A 14,067-nucleotide genomic window follows, 5' to 3' on the forward strand; every position below is an offset into this window, starting at 1 on the left:
CGTGGACAGAGGTTTTTCCACAAACTGGAGGGTGCATGGTTTTGTGTACTGCCTGCATCCCGTGGATAGGGCTTTGCTTGTTTGTGTGGACCAGTTGCTGGCATGCTGCGGCCCACAGACCGGAGGTTGGGGACCCCTGTTCTATGCTACAAAAATCATACTATTCTCTTGAGAGAGAAAAAGGTTTCATGTGACTGAGGTGCACTTGAAGTAAAATGGGTTTAAAGTAAAAGTGTATTTATTTTTTTAAAAAGAATTAAATGACTTGCTCAGAGTCCTCCAGTGCTGGTACTCAGAAGTTACAGCTGCCATTGGACATCACTGAGATTTTTTCTTTGACTTTCTCTTGAAAGAATAGTTCCTCCTCGTTTAAAGACGTACTGAAGTGCTTGTTTGATCTTGTGTTTTCGAATCTGCAATAATATCTGGGGGAGGCTTATATAACACATATGCTGTGATAGTAAAAATTAGAGAAACTGCTTTGGAACAGCCACCTGCAAAAATAAATTAAGCAAAAATTAAATTAAACATCACTATTTATTTATCATCTTGCTTTAAAAGGAAAAAAAAAACACAAACTTCAAAGCAGTAATTATACAGCAACAATAGATTTCTATATGTATCATTATAACATGACAATAGGGTTGGACCTGCACTGCTTAAAAGTCTGAAAAAACAAAATTTGCACATTATATAGGAGCTCCCATGTTCTGATCTCTGCCAGTTAACGCTTTTCTTTGATTAAAACTGCTGAACTGGTATTTGATCCATTCAGCCTGTAATTAATATTAAATTGGTTCAATGTAAGTTTCAAATAACTTTGGTTATAGGCTTGAATTGGTTCACCTAGACAACTTATGAGGTGATCCCTACTATAAATAGCTCTCAACTTAGTACCGTAATGGAATTTTCCCATTACAGTCATAAGTAAATGTAGTCATTAAGTGAGGTGCCCACATGATTACCTTGCTCAATGATCACTAATGTGGCCTTCCAAGGTGCGATCATTAAGTGACTGTGCAGGTCATTAAATCAATGGAGCAAAAGATCTGCCTACCAAAAAAGGGCAGGCAGCTCCGTTCCATGCACAGAAGGAAATTACTTCTCCTCTCCATGCATGATTGGCTGGGGAATTCTGGGAATTGAAGTCCACATATCTTAATGTTGGCAAGGTTGAGAAACACTGTTTTAGATATTGAAGATCAAAAAAACACTGACTGTTTTAACACATATTTTGTTTATATACCAAATCAAAGGAATGAGAGAATGAAGTAAATTATAAAAATATAAACTGATCCCTTCAGCATATTTTCATCATTTTTAAGGAAAACAAATATACTTACTTATACCAAATAGCAAATATGCCATTTTGTTGTTGTTATAGGTCCAACATGCTCCTTTACGTCCACATTTATCTACAGACCAGAGAGTGCAAGAATCGTCTATTGAGATACCAAAAAGTATCGGGCCAGGAATAGTGCCTGCATAAGATGGAGTGACACAAAATTATATGAAAATACCAGCTACAGATGACTGAAACTATAAAATAGAAAATAAGGATCTAGAGACATTTAGAAATGTTAATGGGCAAATGAACTCAACAAGAAGGCCCTTGCTAAAACTGCAGACAAATCATTTAGTTCATTTTTGAATAAATCTTTATTCCTTTAAGTTAGCTAGTTTTAGTTCTACCCCCACAGGATTTCATAGGAGCTAAAATCTCTGAAAAATCTTCAAAGTGGCTATAAATCTTTAAGATGTTGGTGATCTCATTCCTAGGTTTAGCAAATTCACATCAACAAAAAGTAACTTTTCATGTGGTCTCACATAAAATTGTCAACATTGCAAGTAAGGAGATGATTTTGTGGATACTTGGACATCTCTTTATAGTTTTAAAGCTCATTATTAGGGAATGGAGTCTAGGGATTAATTAGGGTTGAATGAATCCTTGATGCTTCCTTAGCCACTGATGTTCCTCAGGAATTACCTATACAGGTTTTCTGATGCACAGTCTCTTTTTATGGAAAGCAGGTTTTCCTGAATTGTGAAATGTGTTTTCCTGGCTGCAGTTTGTTTCATAAAAGCTTTGTAACTACCAGTGATTCCTTACTTGACCTTTTCAATCCTATTCAGAAAATAGATCAGTTTCCTTTTAGAAAATGCTATCTTTTTCAGTTAGGTCAAGACCTAGAATCTGTTCTCCTGTTTAACTTTCTCTTCTTCTTCAAGAAAATGTGACAGAAATGATGCCAGCAATCCCTTTGCAGCCTCTGTGCATAGTTTCACTTATCCAGTTTCTTGGCCAAGAAATAAGTTAACATAGCAACATGATTTTGGGGAGATTAGAGAAAGCTGTATAGGCTTTTGTGGCTTGCTTTGGAGAAGGAGAGGATGTGACTAAGACCACTTACAAAAAGAAGTCTTTGAAAATAAAGAATGCATGCTATCGGATTATTTTGCAGTAAATTATATTGTATAGCTTGACATTTTATTAAAGGGAGCAAAATGAGAAGCAGAATCTATTTGGGGGATGAGAAAAACTATTTTTCTGTTTTTAGAAGCCTTGTATAAAGCAATGCATAGGAAAAAAAATGGAAACTTGAGCTGAAAGTTCTCAATGAAGATTTTTTTGTCAAATTTATGATGGTCAAAGCAACCAGGAAGGGATGGATTTCCACTAATAATAGTGCAAAACTGGAATAGTTTTCTCTCTACTATAATCCTAATAGTACCTAGTAGATCAGAACAATGATAATATTGTAATACACTATTACTCATGTGTACTTTGAAGAAAAAAAATGACAGCCAACGGCCTTTGGAAGAACTGTCTAGTTTAATGAAGAGAAGGACGAGGGGGGACATGATAGCAGTGTTCCAATATCTCAGGGGCTGCCACAAAGAAGAGGGAGTCAAGCTATTTTCCAAGGCAACTGAAGGCAGGACAAGAAGAAATGGGTGGAAACTAATCAAGGAGAGAAGCAACCTAGAACTAAGGAGAAACTTCCTGACAGTTAGAACAATTAACCAGTGGAACAACCTGCCTCCAGAAGCGGTGAATGCTCCAACACTGGAAGTTTTTAAGTAGAGACTGGACAGCCATTTGTCCGAAATGGTATAGAGTTTCCTGCCTGAGCAGGGCGTTGGACTAGATGACCTCCAAGGTCCCTTCCAACTTTACTATTATTATTATTATTATTATTATTATTATTATTATTATTATTATTATTATTATTATTATTATTATTATTATTATTATTATTATTACTCTCAGGTTTTGGGTCAAATTTGTCTGCCCCTTAAATCTATAGTCCTTAGACTGACAATATTATTCCTACCATGAATTTTTTTTGTCACGTTTTAAACTTACCTAATATTCGTAGAAAGAGCATATGAACACCCAAAGCAAATGATCTGTGATTTTCTGGCACACATCTGTAAATAAAAGTTTGTTTCACCATTTAATATGATATATACCACCCTTCAACAGATACTATGATATGATTGCTATTATTTTAACTGTGCAGTGTATTTCTTGAAAAGGCAAGGTTAAAATAGAAGACAAAACTAATACTGTAAGTTATTAAACATGTAAATAGTAATTCAAGAAAATGTTAACATAGTGACTTTCCAGTCATTTTTCTTCTGTTCACTGTCATTGGAAATCATTTTTTCTATTTACTTCTTTATACTTAAATTTTAAAAATGCTTTTAAAAAAACAATAAACAATTTTCATACTACACAAGAGTTCTGTAAAACAACACATGGACACAGACATCTAGGGATATATGAATAGGCCCAGAGGAAATGGTAGAATAAAAATTAGAAATAACAAAATTGACTAAATGTGCACCATGATGTATATCATGACACAAACTTTACCCACTATGAATGTGCTTAAGATGCTGTAATACAATTATAAAAGGGTAGGACAGGACGTCTGTCATAACAGTACAACATATATTGTTTTGCCATCACTTGTGGTAAGAAATGGATGTCTCCTCTGAGGTGTTTTGACTATTTAGGCTGCCAGCATGAATTCCAAGCAGAAATTCATTATAATTGTTCAACCAATAATTGTTGAATATATCCATGTAACAAGAAAGAAGAAAACCATTGCATCTACTCTATTTCAAAATCTCCATCTCAATGGATTAAAAGAAAAATTGTCTTCAGGGGAAATCATCATAGAGACAATATGCAAGAAACATTATCCTGGCAGTTAGAACAATTAATCAGTGTAACAACTTGCCTCCACAAGTTGTGGGTGTTCCAACACTGAAGGTTTTTAAGAAGAGATTGGACAACCATTTGTCTCAAATGGTATTGTGTTTCCTGCTTGAGCAGGGTGTTGGACTAGAAGACCTCCAAGGTCTCTTCCAATTCTATTATTCTGTTATTCTATTATTCTTTTTGGTTACATTTTAACTCTTAGCTGTAGTCAGAAATTAGTATCTTGTTTGAATATATTCAGCTGAATATTTCAAACAGCTGGACATCCCAGGACTTTTGTGGAGATCTACTGCTGATTCCTGTACCCTTGAATACTTTCCTCAATGCTAGGTTGCCAATTTAATTTCCCAGAATGCCCTAGCACCAGGAATCAGATTCAGGTTTTCTCATATGCATATTATAGAAATCATTTTCTCACTGTACAAATAGTTTGGTGTGTTTGCAAAATGATGGTGGAAGAAACAAGTTCATTCTTTTAAAATAAATTCCTATACTGTATTGCATTTTACAATATTTAACACAGGATAAAAGCAGCATTATAACTACCTGAGAATGGCCACAGTTGTTGGTGTAACTGCCATAAAAGTAAAAACAACCGCAAAAAAGAAGAAGCTAAGGAACCAAGGCAGGACTTTGCATTTAGATTTACATTTTCCAGACGTGGCCCCATGGAAGGTATTCTGAATTTCAACTATGGGATTCATAACACAGGAACAATTGCTGTAGTGCTATAAATAGTACATTCAAAAATATAAATAAACAAAATAAGTAACTAATTTGTCCAAAATTAATTGAAAATTCATCTGACAGCAAAATAAATTGTTTTTGAAAAGTTAGATATACACAGACAAATATAGCAAGACTAAATAACAAACGATTCAGCCAGTTGTAAAATAAAAATTGTTCTTATAGCAACAGAATTATATTTCTAAATGTAAGTGGAACATTTGGTGATCATGGATCTACCTTCATATCAAAATATATTCAGCCAGTTCAATGGCCCTTAAATAAACCAATTGTACCACATCCAAATTTTAGGCATAACATCCGTTTCCAAATGAATCTTATCTTTAAAATCCAAATAGCTATTCTTCTGTTCTCTACTTTGCATTTACTTAAACAAAGAATATTAAGAATATATTAATTTCCTGGTGTTTTCTGAGCTTGGTTGTTTTCCTGCAGATATTTTGTTACCAGGTTACAGGAAAACAATTAAGTTTTGATAACACCAAGAAGCCAGCAGTTCAGCACTGAGTTATGGATTATTCTCAGCTATTGGAATTAAGAATATAGTAGGTAAGAAGTGAAATAAAATGTTGCAGTTCTTAATAATTGTTCTTATTCAGTGTTTAGTCCAGCTAGTCATGCCATTATTGAGGATAGATATTTCATTTATCTTCCTATGTTCTCTTCTTATTGTCTGGGTTTCCTATCTGTTTGTTTTATTTTTCCAAGTAGTCAAATTTAACTACTGACTTGCCCAAAGTTCAATGGACTGCTAACGATACTTTTAAACAAGACACATGTCTAAAGCATTTTTAACATTCATAACTTAGATCTGATGTAGAGTGAGCATCCTCTTTTATAACATAACATGGTCATACCTTCGTTCCATGCTTCTGAGGAACAATAGCAGTACATCCTGCATAACATGGAGAAAAATACTGGACTTCATCTGCACCACAGATGGGCAAAAAGTCTGAACGCAAACATCTACAATGGGCATTGCAGGGTGCTGTTAAGTTCGATAACATGCCTGTCCTGAAACAGAGAAATAATATATAGATGAAATAAAAAATAAACTTTCCATAATAGCATGTTTTTATTCATTAATAATCATGATCAATTGGAGCTAAATATTTCTAAATGTCCATGCAAGGATTTTTTTAAAATAAAAAATCTTATATTCTTCATTTTGTAAAGAAATGGGAGACCACTGAAGTTCATGGAGGTGGTTTCTAGGTAGCACATAAATTTTGGGCTCTAATGTGATTGTAGGTTGAGGACTACCTGTATTGACACAACCTTTGAAGACTTTGAGGACTGATGATAATTACCACCTGTTCAGCTTTGCCGTTACTTCGAATGGATGCTGAACGAAGGATTGTTAACTGAGCATTACCTGTAGTGTCATTGGGAGAATGAATGAGGACTAATTTACAAAACAAGCATGTGAATAAAAAGTGAAGGATTCACAAAGACAATAAGATCTGATGATGTACAATGAATAGTTGTAGTTGTTTTATTTGTCTTCTAGCTTGCCCTACTTTTTCTTATTTGTTTTCCATGCTTTGCATAATATCATTTTTACTATAAAGACAATGTGATGAAAATATATTATGTATGCTGTTTTCATCAACATCAATATGGGCAATTTTGATTTTATGTTTCATTATCTCTGAGATGTATAAAAATATAAAACACAAAATGAATTCTGAAGAATGTTTAATCAGCATCTTGTGTCCTATTATATATTTTAACATATACTTTTAATCATATACTTACCCATTATAAGTTTCAGAAACACCAGCAAATGGTTCATTCCCACATTTAGCAATTGCAAACACCAAGTTTAATAGCAGTGCCATAGTACAAGTAACAATAATAAACTTGATTATAGTTTTGCAATTCATTTGGAGCTTGGAAACTAAGGTACCACTAATGATTTGGCCAAGTGCTGCTCCTGGGATTAAGACAAGTCCTAAAAACAAAATAAAGGAAAAGAGTTATCAAAGTAATAATTTCACTTAAAATAAAACAATAAATATATTCACTACTAAAAAGAGAACTAAACATGGTTATTTTATTGTTATGGTAAACAGTCATTCTTTTACTTTTCTCTATCTTTGCATGTTTTGTTTTTATGAAATTATTATGAATAAAAAAAAGAAATGGGTGTGGAATGCTAATCTGTGAAAAAAATACATTTTCCTACAGTTACTTATATAGCTCTGGTCACATGAACAAGTTTAGCCTATCTATATGACTGAGACAATTAACCCAATTTCAAGATTTACAGTATATGACACACTGAACCATAAACTTAGCTCTCATACTGTGTTTGCACAACACACTGGGCTAAAAAGTGTTCAGTTGTCCAGTTTATAGTTCAATGATTTTTTGCAAATACAGTTACTATGGTGCTCCACATTAACAAGAGAGGGCTTTTAATTACATGTGGAATTAGATGTTAAGAGGAATAAAAATACATGCACCAATATCTTCACTGTTAAATAATCTCTAAATACTTATTAAATTTATATTTCAGAGTTTATGGGTTTTATTACCACAAATAAATTTTATTTTTGCTCTCCATGTGCTTGGCTACTAAAGTTTCATTTCATATAATGATGCCAGTTCACTTAACTGATTGTGTCATGAGATATACATGTGTAAATCAGCTATCAGACATAAAATACCAAAGGTTGTACAACTCTGATCCTCTGTGATCACGTCTGTACTTCTTCCCTGCCTGGTATGTTCTCTCACTCAATAACATGTTCCTGATTTTAAGTACAACAAAGCAGGTGGAAACAGCAGCTGGAGGCAATTCCAGGCTCTTTACCTTCCATTCAAGATGGCATCCCAGTAAAGCAATTATTAATCAAAGATCTCAAACAATTAACACAGCACTGAAATGCCATTTTACAGAAAGCTTTTTGGTTTCTTCAGGTACTCAAAAAAGATCAGCTGGTGGTTCGCAAAACCAGATATGAAAAGATGGGTTATTGTCATAAATAACCATTTGTTTTATTCAATATTATTATTATTTTGCAGATGGAAATACCTAAAGTGGATTTATGCATCCTAATTACTATCAAACCTGGTTTTCCTTAAATCTACAGTTCTTTTTGTCAACCTTATCAGAGGTATGTTATTCATTTGTACATTGTAACCTGATGTGCAAAATAAGTGTGCTAAATCTTGCACTTTTTGCTTTACAATGCTAAAAATTATTTGCAAAAATAAATGTACACACTCCCAAATTTTGTCAATAACAATAACAATAACAGCAGCAGCAGCATATGGTGTTGTCACATTAGCTAGGAGACCACAGTACTGTTGTAGAGTAGTAGTCTGGTTACTACCACCCGAAAGAAAGACAAGTGGCTCTTCCTACAGTGTCACCAAAGGCCCCCTTCCCTTCCCTGGAGCCCCCTTTCAAACAGTCATCACAACCAGGAAGGTTCAAGAGCCAGCAAAAATCTGACTGTCTGCATGGACCACCAGCTCTTTTCCCCAATGAAGTGGTAAAGTGAGATGTATTTCTTTGTGGGAAGCCAATCCAAATAGAAGCCACAACAATTTATGTTGCATTCTAAGAGACACTACCTTTCTATCTTTCTATCTTATACTGATTTGAGTTGATCTGCTTAGCAGTTTCTGACTTTTTTTTTTAGAGACTGCATCCTTTTCCCAATTTGATTACCATAAATGGAAAGGCAAGCTTGGAAATAAATATTTAAACTAATTCAGAAAAACCTGTTATAACCATAAAGCAAAAACCAAATCTGAAATTGTTAGGGCCTATTTAAAACATTCTATCAACTGAGGATCCAGGCTTCTTTCACTCCCCACCCTGAGTCAGTGCCCCTCAAGGGACAATAACCTAAAGAACAGAAAATATTGCTTGGATTCCCAAATTATTCTGATTAATTTATCAAAGAAAACAAATTTTACCATACATAAAATTCACAGAATTCAATAGGATATTTTCTACTAAAACTCTTAAAACTCCAGCCTTTCTTTTCATAGTCTAGTTTTCCTTTTTTCCAAGTAATAAATCCCATCATTAACCAAATTAAAAGGGTGTTTGTGTATAATGAAGCAAATACATTACCTCCTAAGGTAGCTGAATAGCTAGATGTAAATCCAAACTGATTTTCTATAAATTTAGGCAAGAAAGTTGCAAAACCAGTAGCGACTAAAGCTTCTAATGCAGCTGCTATTACAAGATACATCAACACGGGATTCCTCAGCAGCATCTAGAAGAGGAGGTTTGGTTAAGTTCTCCCTACATATTTTAGTTAGACTTCTTAAATCAATGTTATGTTGCATACATAGTACCTGCTCAGATTATTCCACAAAGAAATTTATCTATTTTTTTCAGAATAAATGTTCATTATAACATTAGTTTTGCTGTTTTTTCAATCTCTCATTTAAAAACTGTTAGAAAAAGAAGGGCACATTAAGAAGAAGAAAAAATGTTCTTAGTGGACTTTTTGGCCAGAAGACTCCAGATCTAGCTATTATAATGCTGATTTATCCAATTATTTGAATCTATATCCTGAGCTTCAGCTAGTCAAATTTGGTTTGAGATTTGGAATTCATTTAAACCAATTGGAAAAGCCTCCTAGAACTAATATTTATCCCATTTTCATATGACTACCTTGAATATATTTATAAGCCTGAATAAACTTTAGAAACATTCTGTTCTTTAAAAAACCAACAAAAATAATCTCTCCTGCTAATCAACTATCCCTTTTGTTGATTTTCGGCATATCTGAGCCATTATGTTGGCTTCCCTAATCCTGTCAAGAGATAAAGATGCCAAATGAAAGAATAATGCCTAATCTTGGCTTTTGCACAAGTTAGCAAAGGGTGACCAAATAGAGGCAGAAAAAGACAGGGTTTCTGATTGAAACACTACAGAGACAGCACCAACCCTCACTAACCCACGCAAGTCCCCGCCCACAACAGCAGTTCACCTCCTAATGACCTTGACCTGATGTAACTTCCCTATCACAACACCCATCACAAGATTCTCACTGATGACTCACACCTGACCCATCACAAGACCCATCACAAGACACTCACTTGATAAACCCACATCTGAAACCCTTATAAACAGAACACTGACATTGACATCCCCTAAACTCTGCTGAAGATGTTACCTAGTCTGGTGGTAATGAAATGTTCACAAATCAACCCAAAAGCTCAGAGAATGGAACCTTCACTCTCATCCTACACCCGAGCTACAGATATTTGCCACTATTGCAAACACTACAGTTTAGCCAAGTTTTTCTTAGCATCCATGACAATAATTCCGCACAAATGCACAGACATACATATATACAAAGAATTGCATTAGCTCAATATTTTGCTATTCTTCCTTCCTTTTCTGTTTGGTTTTAAAAATTCAGCAGGTCGTGGGTTTTAGATCTATCACTGTCTTGACGAATCTCTTAGAACAGAGTGTCAACTGTTTCATCACACAAGGTGGTTGCTTCAGAATTCAAATATTGAAATGTGTAGAAATCTAGTTCACAGGGCACAAATATGTTGTAGCAGGTTTCTTTTTATAAGCATACCAAGAGTTTGGCTGGATTGACACCGGTGCATGCATGAAAACAAAGAAAAACGTTGGTTATTCCCTCATCTAGTCACAGCATATGGACTGAGCCAGGATATCATATTAGGTGGAATTACCCCCTTGTAATAGCTTAGTAAGATTAAGATATCATCGCCTGGTTTTCTTGAACAGAAGCTTTAACTGGCATCAGTTGCAGTAAGAAATCATCATGATGGTGTCAACTTCTTTCTGCTTGTGCTGAAGAAAACAGCCAACACAGCAAATGGCTATGATTTCTCTCAAGGTTTGCAGGGGCATGGAAGGGAATGAGATGAAACTGTTAACCTCATCCCTTAGCTTGTACTTAATTTTAAAATCATTTAATTTAGTATCGAACTGGCCCTCAAAAAGTTGTGAAAACAAACATTATTAGCTACTGATGAGCGGCCATAAACTGGAAAATAGGATAGTGACAGACAATTACAGCTGTTAATGTAATCTGCAAAGATATACTGGGTAATAAAAGTTATTATTCATGGTTAATATGTTTATCATTTTTTATTATGCTTTGTTTTCAAATAATGTGTCTCGGTGATCAAATGTCCATTTAAAATCAAAGAATAATTTAATTTTAATGCTGCAAGACATCTTGCGGGTGGGGGGAGGATATTTAGTTTCATCTTTGACTTAAAGCACCATTTACAGTTCAGGAATCTTGCAACATGCCATCCTTAAATAAAGATGGTCTTTATTTAAATGCCTTGCAACTTTCTGAGGCAATTTATTCCTCTCCAACTAGATCTTTCCATTAGGAATGTGCTCTAATGAAGAACAACTATATTCCCAATGCCGACTCCTCTGGCACATACCAGAAGCTTTGGCCTCATGTTTTGATTTGGTTTTAGATGCTTTATTTTTTTTTAAAGAAAAAGAACAAATTATATCTGCAAGTAAACTCTCAGGTTCTAGCATCATTTTGATTTCCAAAAATACTTCTCAACCTCGTATTAGCCCTATAGGCATGCTTAAGAAATAAGAATGGATGACTGAAACACCTCAGTGCTTTGTTTGGAAGTGTGACTACTCCCCTGAAAAAAAATATATATAAAGATTTTGAGTTGATAGGGTTTGATCTGTGGGATGACAGATAATGGGAAACAATCTCACCAGAGCTTTGTTCTTTTCTTTTTCTTTCTTTTGTTTTCTTTTTTGTAGTTAATGAGTATTTTGTGATGGGATACATCACTGTTGCAGCTGTTTTTTATAGCACACATATGTTGCTGAAAATCCAAACATCTATCAACTCAAAAGAAGTGTCTGTCCCCAGGCAGGAAACTTGTGCTTAAACTTTTCAAACAGAAGGAATTTGCATCCTCCTCAATAATCCGTGCCACAAATAGGCCTTGCTGTTGGGAATTTCTTCTTAACATTTTGCCAAATCTTCCATATTAGTTCCATTCATTGGTTTTAGAGCTCACTTCTGGAATCATATAAACAACTCTGTTCCATCTTGTGCATGAAAGGTCTTCGGAGATTTGAAGGCCACTATCATGTATCCCTTAATCTTCTCTATTTAAGTTTCACCAGTTTGTCATAGATTTCATTATTTTGTTCGGCAATCACTTTTGCCTAAACCTCAGTTACACATGAAATATGACTGTGGGCTTGAATTATATACACACAAATACAAAGCCACCTTAAGACTTGAAGAAGCTTAGGAGCAGCATGTTCATTTCCTTCTCAAAGCATCTTACACTAATATAATTCTCCTTCCAGTCATTGCTCTTTGGCTATTAAAAATCAATATTCAAATAAGAGATAGTAGCATAGGTGAGGAAATCTATGCTACTGAAATTGATGTTTGATTCCGATGTCCCTTTGATTGTCCGTTTGCAGCTGGGGAAGGCAGAATTAATAATTATGTATAGTTTAATGAAAAGAAGGACTGGGGGTGACATGATAGCAATGTTCTAATATCTGAGGGGCTCCACAAAGAAAAGGGGGTCAATTTATTTTCCAAAGCACCTGAAGGCAGGACAAGAAGCAATGGATGGAAACTAATCAAGGAGAGAAGCAAACTAGAACTAAGGAGAAATTTCCTGACAGTGAGAACAATGGATCAGTGGAACGGGGTTTTCTCCAGAAGTGTCAATGGTCCAACATTGGAAGTTTTTAATAAGACAACCAGAATGTTATAGGGTCTCCTAGAGCAGGGGGTTGGACTGGAAGACCTCCAAGGTCTCTTTCAACCCTGTTATTCTATGTTTTATGAGACTATAACATTGTATTGGTTTGAATGTAAAGTACTGACTGATCTAACCATTTCAGACATTGATTAATGCTATTAAGCTTGTTGCATTCTGTTAATGAGGACTTGCAAATATTATTGACACAATGAAACCCAAATGTGGCCAGGTTTAAATTAACTACAGATATTGATTTGAATGTGTTGCTTTTGTTACCCAGAGAATCATAAGAAAGTCCTTAATACTCTTCCCAGTATATTCACAGGTCTGTTTTCCATTATGATGTGCTTCAGAAATCTTCTCTGCTCGTATTTTGCTTGTACCTAGAAGAAGAAATAATTTACTTTTGACAAAAGGCAATTGTAATTACAAGATGTACACACATTTTGTGGAAATCAGCTGTAATTTTAATTTCAGTAAATTTGTCTGCTTGGCCACAAATCTGTATTCTTTATGATTTCAAAATCATCTTTCTGTCAGATATTTCCCACTTAAAATAGTTTCATCCTCTTGAAGAGGATGCAATAACAAGGTTACCAGACTTGTAACAAAAGAGTTACCATGGGGCAAGATGGGCAGCTAAATAAAAGGAAGACATTCTTCCTTTTTGTCTTCATGTCCTTTGTCGGACAAGCATAGCCTTAAAATTAAACATTGTCAGGCTTTTTAAGTATCTCTTCCATAGCAACTTTTCTCCATGGCACAAGTGCTTCCTTAATAAGTGCTAAGGGCAAGTTAAAAAGCTCTGTTCTGTGACCTTAATTAATTGAAGAGTACTTTTCAGCAAGCTTGCTCTGCTGCCAGAAATTGACAAGACTTTAATTATATACTGAAGGCTTTTGCCTCCTAACTGACTCTAATACATTTCTGCCATTGGAAAATCTGATACAAGAAAAAGTAAGATCCTATACATATACAATTAGGGGGTGTTGTTTTATATTATTATTTTATTTTTTGTAGATTTGCATTGTAATTTTTGTTTACAGATGGTAAGAAAATTAAGCAATTAGTGTGTCCTCCTTTTCACCCATTTGTCCTTCTTTCCAATTGTCTAAGTCCTCCTTTGCCTGTTCAGATCTCTGGTATGTTAAGGACAAATAGTTTCAGAAAATCAGTCTGTGGCATGAAGGTAAAAAGATATATAAGAAGATATTTAAGTTTGTTGAAAGCAGATTTTAGATTGGAATCATCATAAGTCATTATTATAAATGTTATAATAACATTCATTCCTACCAGCTGTAATGAAGTAGGATTGGCTAATATCCAAAAATGGGTTGAATTTCTCTCTCCCTGTTCAA

General features: G+C 34.6%; 1 protein-coding gene across 1 annotated transcript in view; it reads right to left on the reverse strand.

Moving 5' to 3' along the window:
• Positions 1-259: 259 nt before the first annotated feature.
• The window catches only part of SLCO4C1 (solute carrier organic anion transporter family member 4C1), a 31,938-nt gene continuing 18,130 nt past the window's right edge, over positions 260-14,067 (reverse strand). The window contains exons 6-13 of the mRNA XM_015815661.1: positions 12,986-13,092; positions 9,072-9,216; positions 6,737-6,932; positions 5,836-5,992; positions 4,778-4,959; positions 3,368-3,432; positions 1,344-1,481; positions 260-494 (exon numbers count right to left, since the gene is read on the reverse strand). Of these exons, the coding sequence (XP_015671147.1) occupies positions 370-494; positions 1,344-1,481; positions 3,368-3,432; positions 4,778-4,959; positions 5,836-5,992; positions 6,737-6,932; positions 9,072-9,216; positions 12,986-13,092 (1,115 nt within the window). The 3' untranslated portion in view covers positions 260-369. The remainder of the gene's footprint in view (positions 495-1,343; positions 1,482-3,367; positions 3,433-4,777; positions 4,960-5,835; positions 5,993-6,736; positions 6,933-9,071; positions 9,217-12,985; positions 13,093-14,067) is intronic.

Source organism: Protobothrops mucrosquamatus, unplaced genomic scaffold (assembly GCF_001527695.2).
Source record: "Protobothrops mucrosquamatus isolate PMUCROS unplaced genomic scaffold, P.Mucros_1.0 scaffold360, whole genome shotgun sequence".
Classification (NCBI taxonomy): domain Eukaryota; kingdom Metazoa; phylum Chordata; class Lepidosauria; order Squamata; family Viperidae; genus Protobothrops; species Protobothrops mucrosquamatus.